General features: G+C 29.7%; 1 protein-coding gene across 3 annotated transcripts in view; it reads right to left on the bottom strand.

Moving 5' to 3' along the window:
- ATRNL1 (attractin like 1) overlaps positions 1-20,868 on the bottom strand; it is an 809,729-nt gene that overhangs the window by 433,517 nt on the left and 355,344 nt on the right. For all 3 annotated transcript variants that reach the window (XM_038008819.2, XM_073019389.1, XM_007964178.3), the window contains 2 exons: positions 16,720-16,798; positions 14,623-14,780 (listed from right to left, as the gene is read on the bottom strand). In XM_038008819.2, coding sequence (XP_037864747.1) covers positions 14,623-14,780; positions 16,720-16,798 — 237 coding nt within the window. The remainder of the gene's footprint in view (positions 1-14,622; positions 14,781-16,719; positions 16,799-20,868) is intronic.

Below are 20,868 nucleotides of genomic sequence, written 5' to 3'. Positions count from 1 at the left end.
GGATGTGCAGAAATAGGAACATTTTTACACTGTTGGTGGGAGTGTAAATTAGTTCAACCATTGTGGAAGACAGTGTGGCGATTCCTCAAGGATCTAGAACTAGAAATAACATTTGACCCAGCAATCCCGTTACTGGGTATATACCCAAAGGATTATAAATCATTCTATTACAAAGACACATGGACACATATGTTTATCGTGGCACTGTTCACAATAGCAAAGACTTGGAACCAACCCAAATGCTCATCAATGATAGACTGGATAAAGAAAATGTGGCACATATATACCATGGAATACTATGCAGCCATAAAAAAGGATGAGTTCATGTCCTTTGCAGGGACATGGATGAAGCTGGAAACCATCATTCTCAATTCTCAGCAAAGTAACACAAGAACAGAAAAAGCAAACACCGCATGTTCTCATAATTGGGAGTTGAACAATGAGAACACATGGACACGGGTGGGGGCGGGGATCACACACTAGGGACTATTGGGGGGTAGGGGGCTGCGGTAGGGATAGCATTATGACAAATACCTAATGTAGGTAACAGGTTGATGGGTGCAGCAAACCACCATGGCACGTGTATACCTATGTAACAAATCTGCACATTCTGCACATGTATCCCAGAAATTAAAGTATAATAAAAAAAGAGAGATCTTCATTTCTAATGTGTAACACTAGAAGATTCAAATAATTGTAGCAATGCTTACAATAAAATAATTTATAAACTAAGCCTTTAAAAAAATAGAGAGGTTGAGTGATTGAGGAGGGGGTTTGGAGGGACATTGGTTAAAGGATACAAAATTAAAGTTACATAGGAAGAATAAATTTAACAGATTTATTGTACAGAATGGTGACTAAAGTCAATGATAATATGCTGTATTCTCAAAAAATGTTGAGAGAGTGGATGTTAAACATTTGCACCACAAAAATGACAACTATGTGAGGTAATGCATATTTTAATTAGCTAGATTTAACCATTACAAAATGTATATATACTTCAAAATATCATGTTTACATGATAAATACAATTTTATCTGTCAATTAGTAATAAATAAATTTAGAAAACAATAGCTTAAATGGAAAAGATTCCATAGACGAAATAGAGGAAGTTATAAATAAATTACTCTACAAAAAATACCAGTACCAGAGGTTGCATAGGGAAATTCTAGTACGGTTTCAAAGACCAGGTAGTTTAAATGTTCTACATATTTTTATAAAACAATAAAAATGAAGGAACATTTTTTAATTCTTTCTATAAAGAAATTATAACACAGATGCCACATCTGACATAGACAGTACAGGAAAAAAAAGTTACCAATATCACTTATTAATATCAATGCACACCTACTAAATATTAGCAACACCACACAAAAAACAGACCATGATCAAGTGATGGCTCATTAATAGCTTACACTCATTTTTGCTCACACAGTGATTCTTGCCAACTCCTTCTCTCAATTTCATGATTAATATTCTCCCTATTGCATGCTCCTGATTTTTACCTAATTTAAATTATTTAGGTCAATAAATACCTTATATTTCTTCTTAGTCTCCCCCACATAATTAGCACAGATAGAGCAAATTTAAAGCACTAAAACAAACATTTTATTTGAACAGTCTAAAAACTGAAAGATTTTTGAACTATAAAATATGGTTAACACTGAGAGAAATTTGTAGTCTTCCTCAGCAGACAACTACAGGCAATTCACGTATTGTATATTCAAATATTAAACATAGAGTTTATGTTCAAATACTATAAAAATAAATATAAGCTAAGATGCCATGGGAATTCAGCGAAGGCAAATATCAATGAAAGTGGTGTTAAAGAAGCACTTATTGGGAAAATAAGATGACTCTTAAAAATTGTATGACTTATTTAAATACATCCTAAAAAGTATATTGTATATAATAAAAGTATGAAGACTATAACTTGATACCTTATCCTATTAAGATAAACTAAATATTCTGCCACCGCATTTTATATATATGAATACACTGATTCTTGGTTTTTTTAAATTGTAAAAGAGTGAACACAAACAAGACCTGAGATAAAATCTCAAGATTAAAACATAAAATAGCATAATCTGTAAGTAGAGAGTGAATTGGAAGATTGGATTATTCAAAGTACGATAAAACAAAATGAAAAAAACATATTTAGGAACACCATTCAGTAATTTGCAGAATACTTCATAACCTAAAATCAAGGAGATATAGATTTAGAATTTTAAAAGATATCAAAAAGATCTAAGATTTGACATTTAGTGAAAAAAAAAAGATAATCAGAAACAGAGTCTCTTCAATGGCAGTTCAAAATTATTACCATTATCCCAAGAAAGGGAGTATAAGGCACTCTGCTTTTGAGAGACCTAGTGTAGGATTATTCGACTGTATTCTTACAAATTCTTACAAATGCTACCTGAATATTTTACTTGAGTGGTGGCCCTCTCTCTCCTTCTTTACAGTCTCACAAATAATTAGCCTAAAAGCATGTCAAACTCTAAAAACATGGGCAAATATGAGAATGATTCCTTCTTAAAATGTGCCAAAAATAATGAATATTTCAATACGTTTATTTCATCTGGACTCTATCAAAAACATTGACCTAGCATACAAAATGTTTTAAAAATCAGAAGCAAAACAGAATCGCAACACTTACATTTAGTTAATCATATTTGTATTAAGTTTTAAAGTACAATGTGTAAATAATTAAAACAACATGTACATATAATAGTTTACACAATTTCTTCTACCATCTAGATTTTGTGAAAATTAAGTATGATACAACTGATAAATCTAAAGAAATAACTGAGTTACAATTTATAAATTAGGTCTGTACATATATTCAGGTGGTATATGTCTTCATTTCTATATTTTTTGTTACATCAAATTATATTAAATATATTTGGCAATAAGTCAAAATTGTATATGCACAAATGACCCATAAAATGTATGCTGAAAGTTGAAGGAATTAAAGAATTAAATAAAACATAAGCAACGAAAATCTGTATTTGTTATCTCTCTAGTCATTATGAAACAATATCATTATAATTTACTAAATTTGCTTAAAACTTCAATCAAGATGCCCTCTCTTTCTAAACAATTTTTTTCCAGCATGAACGTTAGAGAACAGTTCTTTATGTAATACAAGTTTCTGGTGACTTCTTTCACTATCTAAAAAACTATTGTTGATTTATGAAGGCATATGAAATAAATGATGGAACTAATTTCGTATCTGACTTGTAAGATGCAGATGTCTTTTTATAGGAGATCAACATGCAATGAGTTTTTTTTTCCATTAGCACTCGGGTTAGTAAATTAATAATTATAAATAACAATTTTTATTTATAATTTGATAGGACTGAAATGTTTTAGGAAAAGCAAAAACTGTCCAGAAATGTTAAAATATACCATTGTATTTATTTAACAAATAAAATATATGCTCTTTTATTAGCAAACAGATTATCCATTACTCTTTCTTACCTTATAGTTAGTATAGAACTGGGAACCTAAGTAAAGAATATGTAAACAAATTACTCAACATCTGGGTATATGCTAAAACAAAGAATATCTAAGACCTTCACCGCTAACTTCTTTTATGCCTAAATTTTAGTTACTAACAATATTCAGTACTGAATAAAGTCTGTTTTTGTATACATTTTGGATTCTACTTTACAGTTCTCTGAGCTTCCTACATGAGGCAACAAAGTATGATTCTTAAATAAAGCTCTAATTCTTGGGACAGATTCAAACTTTATTAATTCTTTTTTAATTTTTTATATGTATTTTTACTATAATTTATTAGACTACACAAAGTGAATAACTCAATAAATGCTTATTAATGAAGAAATTCATTACTACATAATTAATTAAAATTATTATATTTGTTTATCCAATCATCAATGTACAAATAAGGAGAAATATATGATTCAGTATTATAAATCTATTAATAAAAGAAACATTTTTATCAAATTACATAAAAGTTAAGAGATGGAAATTTCAAAACTACTACAATTTACATTATCTTATATAATCATGTACTTTGCCATTTGAATGAGCAACCCTTGTTGAGCAATTACAAAAATAAAGACATTAGTAAAAATTCTAAATTTCAACCTACATCTTTCTACATAGAACCCACTGCGTGCTGAATATTCATTTGTAAGGCAATATTTAAAGAATTGTTGTAATCCTCTATTCTGTATTAATTCAATATTTATTTAGGGATTCTGGTAACATTACATAACAATATGAAACAAGAGTCCAGAGTAGAAGTAGAAGTACAATTATATTAATATTTTATTTGATCCATTATTGTAAACATACTGCTTTCTGAGATTATGGATACTGATGAATTCTTAAAGATATGCAGTAGTTCACAAATCAAACCCAAAATATAATACTCATACTTTAATATCTTTGCCAAAAATTAAGTCATTCTTTTTTTAAATTTCTGAAGTAGAAGTTCTTTACAAACCTCAAGAGGTAATATTTAATTGTAATTGCAAACAAATCAAGTATAGTTCTATTTTAGGATTATAGGCTTGAGCCACCACGCCTGGCCCACATTTATATTTCTAATTAGTATAGTTAATATATCTTTAACTGATAAAATTAACTATTTCTAATACTACCTTTTGAATTTATGTCACCTTGGTTGGTTTAATGACAAAAAGAATTGAAACCTTTTTAGAAAAGAAAAAAGTATATTTGAAAATATATATGATAACTTATTGAAGCATATAACAATTTAAAAGACAAGAACCACAAATAGCAATATAATTCTTCTAAGTGTCCTCATTTGAAAAATATACATATACAAGGGCAACTTCATCAGCACATATTTATGATAGCCTTACTTTTCAAATCATATGTATAAGTTAAAACATCCTCTTTAATATCTACTTCACCAGTAGTTTTCTGTTTCGTGTGTGTGTATGTTCAAATGACTCATCTATGTTGAAAATGCTAATTTATTTGTGATAAAATTTTATAGACATCAGCATTAGGATTCATTCCTTTTTCAATTTTCTTCTGTATAACTTAACCAATATTAGTAAGGAAATTAACCAGTACAGAACGGAAATTAGAATTGCAAATTGGAGAATAATTCCCAGCATCATTCTCATTAAAAAAATATAATCTACATTATGACATCACTTTGCAGATTGACATAATAGTGAATTGTCAAAACCAGTTTGCTCAGAAACAGGTAATTTAGAGTCAATTTAATTTAATTTAAACTGTGCTATATAAATGTTGATGAACAGCACCATTGTAGGAGAATACAAAGTACTGAAGTTCAATACACTTTTTTTGAAGTTATTAGCACAACCGCTATAGTACTAATTTTTTTCTATTGTTTATTGTCAAGATTTAATTGCATGGCATTATAAATCATGAAGAACAAGTGCTACCAAAATAAAATCTCATATTACAAACATGCAAATGAACTCAATGGCATGATTCCCAGCATTTCAAAACAAAAAGGTTTTTTCCCTGTTTAATTACTATATTATTGGAACATTTATCACATAACACTGCTATATGTCTCACAGTTACAATTAAAATTTCTAAAGGATCTTAAGGATATTTAAATGCTAAAGAGATTGGCAACCTAAAACATAAACACTCTGTTGAAGTTTGAAGACAATGAAGAAAACTTTTGATTTACATTAGATCAAAACAGCTTTCCAAAGTACATAAATTAATCAAATAATATGTTTAAATGGTAGAAGATCTCAATGGTTAAATTAATGTCTGATTAATTCTGTACAAATAGCTGCCAACTTAAAATTTCCTACTCTAGTAAGTATATTATGCATTTGACATTTTAAAACATGTCTTGATTTCTAGAATTCCATTCAGATATAAAAGACTATGGTACTAGAAGAAATGTTTAAAACATATATAATTTAGGAACAGTAAAAGAAAAAACTTCTAATTAGTTATCAAAAACTTGGTATAGTATTAACAAAAAAATGATAAAAATCCTTAACAAAGATATTTATTTCTCAAACATCTGTATAATTATAAAGAAAAATAGAATCAGTGAATTTTGGCAACAATGATGCTACTAGACTGAGAAGATAAAACTTGCCTTTTAATTAAACAGTTATTATCACTGTCTTTACCCACATGCAGTCTTTATACCATAATAATTGCTTGATTGGCATGTAATTCACACTAAAATGTTTTATAAAGTAATAAATTTATAAAAATAAAATTAAAATCTAAAGGGTTTACAGAAGAAAGGACAGGAGGTAGGTAGTAGGAGTGAAAACATATTTGATAATATAAATTGTAAGAAAATTTATTTTATATAAAAAGAACTATTTTGATAAAACTATAATACTATTATTTCAGTCAATATCTTTACTATATTTTCATATTACTTTAAATAACTTTCCATTTTTTACCCTAATTCGAAAGATAAACATATACACATTTCTAATATTTTAATTCAATATATGTTAAAGCCTTTCCCTTAAGTATAAGTGGAATCTGTGAATACAATGGAAAATTCACTCCCTTGATTAGGTTACATTATATGCCAAAGGTGGTAGAATGGTCACTCCTATGATTATTGAATTTTATCAGTCTCCATTATAACAGACTGAACAAAGAGATTTAAAGGAAAAGAGATTGTATAACTGGCCTAAAAGAAGCACAGTGTCATATTGTAGAGAGGGCCATGTGGCAGGGAACAGTGGCCATCTTCTAGGGGCTAAGAAGAGTCCCTGGCTAACAGTAACTAGAAAAACCTGAGACCTACAACTTCAATGCACTGAACTCTGCCAACAACTAGTGACCTTGGAAGAAGTCCTTCTGCCTCAGACAAGTCGGTACCTCAACAGACCATAATTTCAGCCTTGTGAAACCCTGAGGACAGGGTTTAACACAGGGCAGTTAATTCATGCCCAGATTCCTGACCAACAGACACTATAAAATAATAAATAGTTCTTGTTGTAACCTAATAAGCTTGTGATAACTTGCTACACAGCAAAAGAAACTAATAAAGGTAGGCAATATTATCATCTCCCATTTGACAAAGGAAGAAATGGAAAGACTGTGACTTAAAAAACAAACAAAAACCTTCCTCTCAATCGTATCACTTATAATTTAAGAATTTCAAATTGAGGTAGTAGTCTGACTTAGAACCCGTGTTCTTAATACCTACTGCTTACTGACAATGAGAAGGCAAACAATTGTAACCTGGAAGCAAGATAAGAATATCTACATTAGAACTGGCATTGATGAAAATGTTACATATAATTCACTTTGCAGCAGATTAATTGCATATTTTTTAAAAATCACAATAACTGAAGCCTTCTTTCTTTAATATCAATTACATTATTTTATAGTGAAGTGTGCATTATTTCCCTAGAATAAGGAAATACTGATTTCAGAAAGATATTCTTATTTATTAGATAAATAAGATACATGCTTCTACCAAGGTTATCCATGATAACAAGAATTTGTTGACTTTTGATCACCAAATATCTCCCGACCAAACGAAGAATTATTTCTTCAGATTTTTTCCTTATTGGGGTTGTGAATCCAAGTCCCATATCTTCTAGCATAGAAGCCTAAAAACTGCTTTCCAGGACAATTTTTTTTTTCTTGCACCATTATGGGTCAGGAGGAAGTTAGGCAGGTGTCCTAAATTTGCCAGTTGGATTTATTCACTTCAGATTTTAGATCTCTGCTTATTGAAAACCTGATGATTTATTCTTCCCTTTCATATTGTTAGCAACACCTTATGCTAAGAATACATTTCCTTCTGTTTGTTAGTCATGCATGATTTCTGTTTCTTATAAAAAATATTAACTAACAAAACAACTTACTATAAAATTTCATTTTGGGAAAAGAAAGAATTTGGGTTATTATTAAATAAGAAACCTATGTGACTTTTGTAAATATAAGGGAGAAATCTCTTATTGTACTAATAAACTACATTGCAAGTTAAACTCTTTTAAGAGTATAAGAAAGCATATTTTATCTGTACATTCCTTTCTCCAGAGAAATATACGACTCATCTCTTAATTTAAAAACTATTCCTTTAGCTACCTCAGCTAAGTACTAAAAATACAAAAAATTATATAGTTTCTTCTATAAAGGAGTTTAAGGGCTAATAGGGGATAAATAAGTGGAAACAATAAATATAAATAAACTGTGATAAGCTGAAGAATATGCCAGTTGTAAGAAAAGAGTAATTTCTAGTAGTTAGGTATAAGGGAGGTTATATTCACAATTAGACAAAGGCTAAGCAAGAGTTGAAAACAAGGTTAAGGCCATAAAGGTCATTTGAAAGAAAAAAAATACAGAATAAAAATAACCAGCAAAAAGAAATCAATGAGAAAAGACAGATATTTGGAGAGTAGAAAGTAGTTTGGTATATAGATTTAATAAAGACAAAAAAGAACATTTCATAAAAATAAAGGGGTCAGTAAAGGGACCTTTTCTATAAATGTATATACACAAACTACTACAATTTCAAAACACAAGAAGAAAATCTGACAAGATTACAAAAAAGAAACACATCACCAAAAATAGTTGGAAATTTCCAAAATATTCTCAGTAATTGATAGAAAAAGTAGAAAGAAAATCAGCAATAATCTCAACATTGAATAACAATCAAATAAATATCCAATCAAATCAAAAATAACAATCAAATAAATAAATATTGGGGATACAATCAAGAATTTCTAAAATCGCCCTTTTTGAATAATTACAAAATAAACAGTTCTTTAACGATGAGTTTGTGTCCTTTGTAGGGACATAGATGCAGCTGGAAACCATCATTCTCAGCAAACTATCGCAAGAACAGAAAACCAAACACCGCATATTCTCACTCATAGGTGGGAACTGAACAATGAGATCACTTGGACTCAGGAAGGGGAACATCACACACCAGGGCCTATTATGGGGAGCGGGGACGGGGGAGGGATTGCAATGGGAGTTATACCTGATGTAAAAGATGAGATGATGGGTGCTGACGAGTTGATGGGTGCAGCACACCAACATGGCACAAGTATACATATGTAACAAACCTGCACGTTATGCACATGTACCCTAGAACTTAAAGTATAATAATAATTTTTTTAAAAACCCAGTAGAATGACCAAAAAAAAAAAAAAAAAAAGAAAGAAAGATCTCCACATTCATGGAAAACTAATAAAATGTGTTCGCTTTTTTCTTGTTAAAAAAAAAAAATGTGCTGAAAACTGTCCATAATTACTTTGTGTTTATATAGCACTTGATTTTACTTAGTGGATGCTTTAAAAATGTATGCATCCACCACCAGACTCAAGACACTGAAGAGTCCTAACACCACCAAGATCTCTGGTGATACTCTTAAAAACCTCTATATCTCCCTTTCATACCTGCTCTATTTCACCCACAACAGTCCCTAAACTCGAGGCATCTATTAACTCGAAAATAATGGCTCAAAACTTCCCAAATCTGATGAGAAATACAGATGACTAGATCCATGAAGCTGAACATCACTAAACAGATTAAATCTAAAAAGGACTTCACTAAGATACATCATAATCCGATAGTAAAAACTCAAAAAGAAAATTGCAGAAGAAGATAAAGGTGACCCATCGCATGTAAGATAATACTTCTAAGGATATCAACAGATTTCTCAGAAGAAACCTCACAGGTGAGGAGTGAGACGATATATTTAAAGTGCTGAAAGAAAAGTACTGCCAACCAAGAATACCTTACCTGGCAATACTGCCCTTCAGAAATGAAGGAGACAAAAAAACTGATAAGGCTGAAGAAGTTCATGACAACTAGATCTACCTTACAATAAATGGCTATAGAATTGTTAAACCATGAAGCCCAAAGTTAGCAGAAGGAAGGAAATAATAAAGATCATGGCAGAAATAAATGAAATACAGAAGAGAAAAACAATAGAAAAGGTAAACAAGCAGTTGGTTTTTAAAACAATTTAAAAAATTGACAAACCTTGCACTAACGAAGAAAAAAGAGACATGACTTAAACAAATTATAAATATATAAGGACACATTACAACTGACACCATAGATACCAAAAGGTCATAAGAAACGACTGTAGGGAATTGTATGCCAAAAAATTATATAACTTAGGAAAAAATGAATAAATTCCTAGAAAACTACAACTTGCCAAGACTGAATCATGTAAAAACAGAAAACTTGATCACACCAAAAATAACTAAGATGATTGAATCAGTTATAAAAAGCTTTCCAACAAAGAAAAGCCCAGAAATAGATAGCTTCACTGGTGAATTCTAACAAACATTTAAAGCATTAACACCAAGTCATCTCAAACTCTTCCGAAAAGATGAAGTAGAGTGAACACTTCCAAACTTATGCTGTAAGGCCAGCATTTCCCTGACACCCAAGTCAGACAAGGAGACTACGAGAAAAGAAAATCAATGGCATTTCAGAGATGTTGGTAAAAGGACACAAAATTTTAGTTAAATAGGTGGATTAAATTGAAAATTTCTATTGTAGAACATGGTGACTATAGTTAATAATGCTGTATCCTGTTCTTTAAAAAATAAATAAAATAGTAACAGTAAGAGGGAAAACAAACAAATAAATAAAAATGAATACTATTGTACCACAGCTTACCATAGGGAAGATGGAAAAAAAAGAAAAATTACAGGCCAATGTCCTTGATGAACATAAATGCAAATATCCTCAACAAAATGCTAGCCAACCACATCTGATTCAACAGTACATTGTAAGTATCATAAAACATGATCTAGTGGGATTTATCCCAGGAATGCATGGATGGCTCAACATATGTGAATCAAAATGTGATATACCACATTAACCGAATGAAGGACAAAAATTATATGATCATCTCAATAGATGCTGAAAAAGCATTTGACAAAGTTTAACACTGTTTCATGATAAAAACTTCCAACAAATTAGGTTTAAGCAGAACGTACATCAACACAATAAAGAACATACACAACAACCCAATAGCTAACATCCTACAGAATGGCAAGATGCAGAAGGTTTTTCCTCTAATTTTAGGAAAGAAAAAAGAATGCCCAGTTTCACTACTTCTATTCAACATAGGACTAGTAGTCCTAGACAAAGCAATTAGACAAGGAAAAATAAAAGGCATCCAAATTGGAAAAGAAGAAGAAAACCTGTCTCTGTTCGCAGAGACATGTTCTTATATACAAGAAACCCTAGACACTCCATCAATAAACTGTTAAAAAAATAAAAAACTCAGTCAGGTTGCAGGATACAAAATCAACATACAAAAATCTGTTGCAATTCTATACATTAACAATGAACTCTCCAAATCAGAAGTTAAGTAAACCATCATATTTACAAGAGCAACAAAAAGAATAAAATACTTAAGAATAAGTTTAACCAAGGAAATGAAAGGCCTGTACACTGAAAATTATAAAGTAATTTTATGAAAGAAATTGAAAACATCAAAAATAAATGGAAAAATATCCTATGTTCATTGATTGGAAGAATTAACATTGTTTAAATGGCCACAATACCCAAAGTGTTCTACAGAGTCAATACAATTGCTATCAAAATTCCAATGACATTTTTCACAGAAATAGAAAAAATTCTAAAATCCAAAAAGAACCACAAAAGACTGCAAATTGTCTAAGAAATTTTATGAAAGAAGAACAAAGCTGGAGGCATCATACGTACTGATTTCAAACTATATAATGAATCTATAGTAATCAAAACAGGAAGTTGCTGGCATAAAAATACACTAATACCAGTGGAGCAGAATAGAGAGCCTAGAAATAAACCCATAGACAGGGTCAACTGATCTTTGACTCAGTGCCAGGAATAAACAGTGAGGGAAACACAGTCTCTTCAATAAATGGTATTGGTAACACTGGGATATCTATATGCAGAAGATGAAATTAGATTCTTACTTTATACCATATACAAAAATCAACTCAAAATGGATTAAAGATGTAAATAAAAGACCTGTAATTATAAAAATCCTAAACAGAATAAAGGGACTAAACTCCTTGACATTGGCCTTATCAATCATTTTTTTGGATATAATACCAAAAGTGGAGGCAACAAAAGCAAAAATAAACAAGTGGGACTGCATCAAACTAAAAAAAGCTTCCTTGCACAGCAAAAGAAACAACAAACTGAAAAGGCAACCTACAGAAAAGAAAAAAAAAAATTTGCAAATGATCTATTCAATATGAAGTTAACATCCAAAATATGTAAGAAACTCATGGAACTCAATAGCAAGAAAACAAAAACCTAATGTAAAAAATGGGCAAAGGACCTGATTACACTTTCTCCAAAGACGACATACAAATGACCAATAGGCATATGAAATGGTGCTCAGCATTGCTAATCATCAAAGAAATGCAAATCGAAACCACAATGACACATCACCTCACAGCTGTTATGATGGCCATTATCAAAAATACAAAAGCTAACAAGTGTTAGAATGGATGTGGAGCAAGGGAAATTCTTACACACAATTGATGGAATGTAAATTGGTATAGCCATTATGTAAAGCTGTATGAAGATTCCCCAAAAAATTAAAAAGAAAACTACCAATGATCCAGCAATCCCACTACTGGGGATATGTTCAAAGTTAATGAAATCAGTATCTCAGAGATATAGCTGCACTCTCACATTCTTTGCAACATTATTTCCAATAGCCAAGATCTAGAAACAAGCTGTGTCCATGGATAGATAGATGAAAGCATAAAGAAATTGTGATTTATATCCATATGTTTCATATACATAATATGTATATATTTATAAGCATACATACACACACATAACAATGGAATATTATTCAGCCTTTAAAAAGTAGAAAATCTTGCTATTAGTGACAACACAGAAGAAACTGAAGGACATTATGCTAAATAAACAAGTCAGTCACAAAAAGACAAATATTGCATGATATCACTTATAGGTGGAATCCAAAAAACTTATGAACTTACTGAAAGGGAGTACAATGATGGCTGCCAGTATTTAAAATCATAATTAAAATAATTTTACTGTGTTTTGTTTAATATTGTAATTTAAAGTTTATTATAGTCTTATAAATAAACACATATATTAATACTTCTATGCTTTAATGTAACATATTCCTTAGGCATAATATAATGAGTTTAATAAAGAGGAGAAATTAGGACCACATATCTTGTCCATCTCAATTATTTTCCACACTGTATTATTTTGAGAGAGTGGAGTATTTCAACCTCATTACACAAATTTTGATTTCGCTTCAGAAGAGTAAGTTCTCAAAAAAACCCAATGTAGAAAGTTAATTCCTAGCCATTAAGTATTCAAGAACATTCTAAAATAACTATGTAATGGTTTTTTCAAAATTATATAAACAAGAAATAAAGGACAGGAAGCAATTTAAAATATAATCATGTCAATTTTAATAACTAATTAGTAAGTTCTATAGATGAACCCTTTTCCATTTCAATCATAACTGAATAAATGAAGTGAAATTTGATAAATATTTCTCCATGAATCTTAGGAAATAAAATTATACATCCTCAACGTTAAAATTTTAAAAACAAATATTTATGGCATTTTTCTGACTATCATCTTCTAAATCACTATACAATGAAGAAGTAAATTTCTCAAATTAATTCTTAAACATGTACTGAATAGTAATTTATACTCATATTTCTTGAATAGTTGAGTAATTACCATAATTTAAGTGTTACATCAACCTTAAAAAGAAAAAGAAAAAATTTTTCCAGTAAACATATTATTTTTAAAATCACTCATTCTTTCCACGAATCACATAGAAATTGATATAAATAAAACCTGCAAACATTTCTAGTTACAGAGCATATGCTGTAATTTACTAATATATAGGGAAGGGATGATCTGAAAATCTTTAAAAGATTTTTAAAACATAAAAGCCATGAACAAGGATTGATATATATAAGCTATTCAAATAACTAATGTAAATTCAATCTAATCAATCAGTTGTAAAGGAATGAACAAATCCCAACATCCCAATAGATAGGTTTTCTTTCATGAAAACATAAATTAAGAACACAAACCTTGACTACAAGATAGAAAGAATATTCCAATTCTTTCCTAGTAGTAAATCTGAAGTCTTCAGTAGCCTACCTCTAACCATAACAAAAATGAAAAGTAAAACACATATATAGTATAGATTAGGAAATTAATGATGAGAGGTAATTACTTAAAGAGGTAACTTAAATACTGCTAACTCAAAATCTTTAATGAAAGATCAGATTATTTTCAGAATATGCTAAAGTAAATTCAGAAGATTACTCAAACACAGAAAATAATTTCAAGTGGCTTTATATGAGAACAGTATTTATTTAACCCTCAGTTAAAGTACAGAATTAATCAGAAAATCAAAATATTTCAGTTGGATGTACAGCTTAGTATATAATAATCATTGAAAATTTTAAGTATAGAGTTTGTTGATTCCATGAGGGTTTTTACGGAGAAATTCATCATCACAGACATTCGCAGACATTTATTTATCAAAGGTCAATACATGTTTTTGTATTAGTCAAGAAATGTATATATATCATCACTTTGGACAAAATCATCATTCTTTTCTTAATGATATAATGGTCATTAGAAGTAAATACTCTTAACACTTACCTGTATTTTAATAGGCCAGGAAAAGTTGCTGACGTACACATAGAATGTAATGTTAGGACTGCTTCTAAAGTTAAATTTTTCATAGGAAAAACTATCTCTGTATTCCTTTATGTTATTCTTGGAAACTATAGGAGTCTCTTCCCCAGATATTGTTCCAGCTAAAATGTAAATAAATAATTAATATTAGGAAATATCTTTATGAATTTAAAAATGCATATTATACTTAGTTTTTTATAATTGCTCTTATAAAAATACAATTATCAAAATATACTCAGGCTTATAATTTTGAATTAAAGAAAATAGGTTTGCCATAAATATAATGGAAATAAATTTAGTATAAAAATTATTTTTAAAAATGCTACCACTGATTAAGTGCAATGTGCTAGGCACTGGCTTAGAGACTTAATATTCTTTTTTAAAACCAATAATATCCCAGAAGTATCATCACCTCCATTTTTCAGATTTCAACCTGAGCCTCAGAAAGATTAAAGCACTTGCCCCAAGTTTATAGCTACTAAGCAGTAAACTCCTCTTTGAAACTCAGGTATATGTGGCTCTAGAAACTGAGCTCATTCTGTTTACAATGCTACAGAGCATTTCAAAAGAAATCAGACCATATTTTCGTATGTCTCAATCCAATTTAAAAATGGGGAAAAAATCAATTTATTTGTCTTACAAAGATTGAACAATCACTGCTTTAAATAAATTGGGTGGAGGCCATAATTTAAAACATGAGCTAAATGCTCAATTAGTTAAACACATATTGAGTGCTCAGTAAATATTTACTGAAGTTAGTAAAATAGAACAAAGCATTTCCAACAATCTTAGCAAACTTTCACCTTAATGAATAGTAAAAATAAGTAGAATTAGTATACTGCGTAATTGAATTAACTAACCACTTATTACATAATCACCTTGTGTGCTTTTATAAAATGCAGATTCCATGACTTCATCTCCAAATCTGATAAATAAAAATTTCTGAGATTTGGACTGGGAATCTGAAAGAACATGTGATTTCTTGCATACTAAAATTATTGTTCTAAAGTGATTAGAAATGTATTGTAGACATTTTTGTAGACACATTTTTAAACCCTTATAGTTTTTTACTGGTCAGAAATAACTTTCAAATTAACAGGACAGGTTATTATGAAATTTTTCCTTAATGAAACCTATAGTGCCAACATTTTACTATATGTTTGGCACTAATGGTAACAAAATGCCTATTTGCCTGAATTTTCATTTTTTGAATGTAATATATAAATTCTGGAATTGCAAAAGATCTCTTAATTCTTGAATTAATATTCTACATATTCAAATATAATATTCTACATATTAAAATAGCATAATGACTTAATTTTCAGAAGTCAAATATAAATTTCCAAGAATCCCTAAATTTTCTATAAAAAGGAAACAATTTCCAGCACATCTATGCAACAGTATACCTTTGATATAGAAAATAGATGCCAATAAAATTTTTAGAATAAAAGTAAAAATAAAATTAAGGTAAGAATACATTTCATAATTCAACATAAAAATTTGAACAGCTTCTCAGATATACTTTTTAAGCCAGTAATTTAAATTTACTAGCCTTATTATGAAACACATATTATGTATCAGTTTTTTAACTCCTCTGAGCACTGAAGCTGACAAGACGGATTATATTTTCTAAGCTTGACAATAATAGATGTTTACTTTAATCAGCATGTACAGAAGAATTTCATTGTTTTATATAAATATTAAGGTTAATAATTGAAATTTATAGTTTCAGTAGCAAATCAAACAATTGAAATTTCAGTCTCTTTAGTCATTAAACAATTTATCTAAATTAAAATCACATTTTATAACACTGCCATTTAAAAATTTAATTTAGTGTCTAGTATTTGTTACCAATCTAATTTTAATTGAATAAAGGAGAAAGTTAACAAAATAATGAAGCTCTATTCATTTTTCTACTTATTATTTTTATCAGTAACAGCAAAATAATTATAGCATATAATATTTTTTAAATTTCATTTATTTAATTAACAGTAGATCATGTTAGAACAACTTCCAGATAGGAACACATGTAAAAGAGATATGACATCAACATTTTTTTACCTGTTGAACCGACAGACCACGTAATGTTGAGATTAAAGTTGTTTGATGCATTAATTGATATATCCAGATTTTTGTTCGACTACCAGAAAAGAAAATATTAACGTTAAAAAATAAAAATTACACTCTGATTTAATTATGGCTGCTTTATTCCTTAAACTCTACACATTTTGCAAATATTCAACTGAATATATGTAGATGCCATTTATACATTTTAATGAAGAAAATGTGTAATAAATTCAAAGGTAGATATCAAGTTCCACATTTATCTTCTCTATTGTAATTTGGTCTTTTGTATATAAGCCAGAGGCTCCTATAATTTAATATTTTTATTTGGATCCTCTTTAATTAGTTGTAGTCTAAGCTTAGTTTAAATTTGATATTTGTATTTTGATTCTTTTTGCTAGGTTTAAATGATACAGGTTTGGATTAGTCCCAAGCAATTTTATAACAATGTAAGATTATTTTGTGGAAAGACTTCTTCTTAGGTGTATATTTTTATTATTACACCCATATTTTCAAGTGGGAAAAACTACATAAACTAAACCTTTCAGGTAAAAATGATGAACCTACTCCAAAAAAAAAAAAAAAAAAAAAAAACCCAGCAGATCATATTGTTTACACAGTTATACAACAGAAACACTGAGTATTTAATTTTATGTCAGTCAACCCACTTCTTGTCATTCATTAATGGAGTACAGACTCTTTCCATTTAATTTCAGGGAAATATGCCTAAGAGATTTCTTTAAATGTTATTTGTGATTTTCAAATAGTTTCAATAGTTGTATATTTACAACTATTTGTTCCTGTGGTAAGGCAAAGAATGATGGTCACAATGGGTAAGTTTAGCTTCAGATACTGAGTGTATTATGCTTATTTTAAATATTCTCTACAAAGACTTGTAGAAAAATCTATACTGCTAAGATCTAGCTAGTGAAACACAGTAAGAGAGATAGAGAATATATTAATTCCTTAGTTTTACCATTTTTCTAAATATGATAAAGCAGTTAAGCTAATAGAAAATATATTACCAATTTTCTGAGTGGCTCCTAGGAGAAAGTAAATATGGAAGCAACTAAATTCCCCTTTTCTGATATAACAGTCTTAGGGGAAAACTGACAAGGAAATGGCCTTTCCCTGATGAATAGCAGGAGAAATAAGGAACATCATAAAAAGCAAAGGCTGCTGGATGATGTGTGCTGGCCATTCCATTTGGCAGACATATAAGCCCCAATCTTATACCTCCAAATAACATCTACTCTTAATGATTTCCCTACATGGAAGAACAGCTTAGTCTCTATGAAGAACTCTTAACAGTGTTCCATATCCATCAAATGATATTGTCACAGTTTCCAGGAGGCAAATAAGATTTCAAGAAGAATGATCATCTTGAAAGAGCATGTAAAATAAAATTTGTTATAATAAGGTTGAGTGATTGTCATGCATTTTTTTAGAGTAGTACACAGTAATATTGTGGAGAAAGCATTTGAGAATTTGAAGTAGTCAAAGAAAACTAAAACCTTGGATTTTAAATACATAGAGTAAATCAGAAGGCTATTACATTAGGCATCATAGTGATATTCAAAAAAGGCCATGAATATAAGAAGGAAGTTAACTTCCTTCTTATTTTCTATTGATTATCAAATAATACTGAATTCTATTGACAAGCTGTTAAGAACCCTTCTGCAGTACATGCCACAAAACTGTCAAATATATTGAGATTTTCCTATTTCTTTTAAGATATAAGTGAACACAGAGTTGGCATAAATTAAATGGAAGGCCAGAAAAAAAACTGAGTAACTCTTTGACTATAGCAATAAATGCAGAATGCTTTTATATCAGCATGCAGATAGGGACTATTCAATACATTATATTGTTCAGTTGTGGTATACAAAATATACTTCCAAATATACACAATGTATTCCTAAGGAAAATCTGGATATTAAAGGCAGATATCTGGTAGCAAATGTTGATTTATGTCATCATAATAAACAAACCATACTTGAATCCAATAACGGTTTCATATACAGTAAATCATTTTCATGAAGCAATGAAAAGAATTAGTGAAAAGTCAGATAACCTTAGATTGAAATAGTAGGTCTTTAATGTACACACTGATTAATTAGGGGGAAATTACTTTTCCTTTCCAAATATCACTTTTCTAATCTCTAAAATGGGGATGTAATTACTTCCCTCAAGAAGTTCATGTGAGCATTAAATGAAGTAATTTCTGGAAAAAAACTTTGGTTTCAGCCCATAGTGCTTATAATTATAGTGTTGCTATCATTATTAGGTATAGTACAGGGTATATGCTTTTTCTTCTTTTTCTTCATCTTCATCTTCACCCAGAGGATTGGGAACTCAAAAAAAGGACATGATCTGAGGAGTGGATTTTTTTTTTTTACTACGAATGAAATGGATCCAAAAAGTCACTTTTTAATGAAGTAAAGCATGGTGAAAACAGTATATCCTTGAGGAGGCTTAAATCTTTATTTTCTCTTGAAATTGCCTCTTCTTAATTATGTGTACCTTATGCAGGATGAGATTAATATGAGCATAACCGTTGTTGCTAAAACGTCACACAAAATTTCCAATTGATATTAAAAAAACCATAAAACTCTTTTTAAACTTTTAGTTCATTCTCTATCAATTCCAAGTTTAGGCAATGCTGAATTAAATGGTACCATAACTAAAGCCATATAAAAAGCATTTAGGGTTTAAAAAGCTGTACTGAAAAAGTGACACTGTAGTTATTCCAGTAAGTGATAAAATCAGTGATTTAGAACATTGTTTGTTAGATATGGATAAGTTTGGCAAATACTGTTATACAGAAACCTGTTCAGAAATCGTTCACATGAAAGCACTGGCTAGAAGTGATGGATAGTGAGTTAAAATTAAATTTATTTTTCAAAATGTAGGAAATGTATAAGTAGTTAAGGTATCTACTTTTTATTATTATTTTCTTATAGAATAAGCCTTGCCCAATAATACATAATAATTTCAGAGATTATTCCCATGTGAATATATCTTTAATTAAAGAGGGTTACACAAAACGACACTATAAGCATTCTTAGTGATGCCTCTCATGACAGTTTTGCATCCTTAAGCTTCACAGAACACTTTTCTGGTTTCTTGACTTCAAGTGGACAAGATAGTAGAAAGTAAAACAAAGCTGGGACATTGGAAAGCACTTGGGATTGCTAGAAATTGAAGGAGAAATTGAAGGAGAAAAAGAGAAGCAAACTAGAATTGTGGCTTATCTGGACATAAGTGTATGACACTATGGACAATACTGTGGAGGAATATTATTCACTCTCAAATTGTGAGTCAGACATACCTCTTACATTAAATTTTGTAGATCTTTAAAGAACCCCACAGGTTTGGAATTACTATTAAATAATCAAGAAGCCAAAGGTAAAGAATGACCTCTGACACCTGCTACAACATGGATGAAACTTGGAAACACTATGCTAAGTGAAATAAGCCAGATACAAAAGGACAAATGATTACACTTATATGAAGTACCTAGTGTGAGTCAATTCATAAAGGCAGAGAGTAGAATAAAGATACCAGGGGCTGCAAAGAAGTGTGGAATGAGGCATTATTGCTTAATAAACACAGAGTTTCTGTTAGGGATCATGAAAATGTGGATGATGGTGATGATTGCACCACACTGTAAATATACTTAATGCTATTGAATTATATACCTGAAATTATTAAAATAAATTTTATTTTATGGCTATTTTACTAATAAAAAGTCAATGGTAATTATAATGCAAGTATAAGAACTTTATCACATTGATAAATGTAGTTTCTGAGATTATTAATGTATCTATATATAAACAGATAATCAGTGAAGGACGGCTTATATTTGAAACAAATATCTTTTAAATTCTTATTTAAAAGTCAAAACTTTAAATGTATTTCCCAAGAATATAGTCATTCTTAAACTCTAGGGAATAAAGAGTAACATAAAATGTAAAATAAACTGTTCTTTTTTTTGGTGATGGGGGAGGCAGAATGCTATTTTACTGGAAAAGAAAAATTTAAGAAATTATATTAGTTGTCAGCAAGTCCAATGAACTACATTAAAAGGAAAGAAGCTGGAAAATGTCAAGGTAATAATATATTTAGAGGTTCCACCTACTTGAA

The sequence above is a fragment of the Chlorocebus sabaeus genome, chromosome 9 (assembly GCF_047675955.1).
Source record: "Chlorocebus sabaeus isolate Y175 chromosome 9, mChlSab1.0.hap1, whole genome shotgun sequence".
Classification (NCBI taxonomy): Eukaryota; Metazoa; Chordata; class Mammalia; order Primates; family Cercopithecidae; genus Chlorocebus; species Chlorocebus sabaeus.
This window is presented reverse-complemented; position numbering and strand designations above follow the sequence as displayed.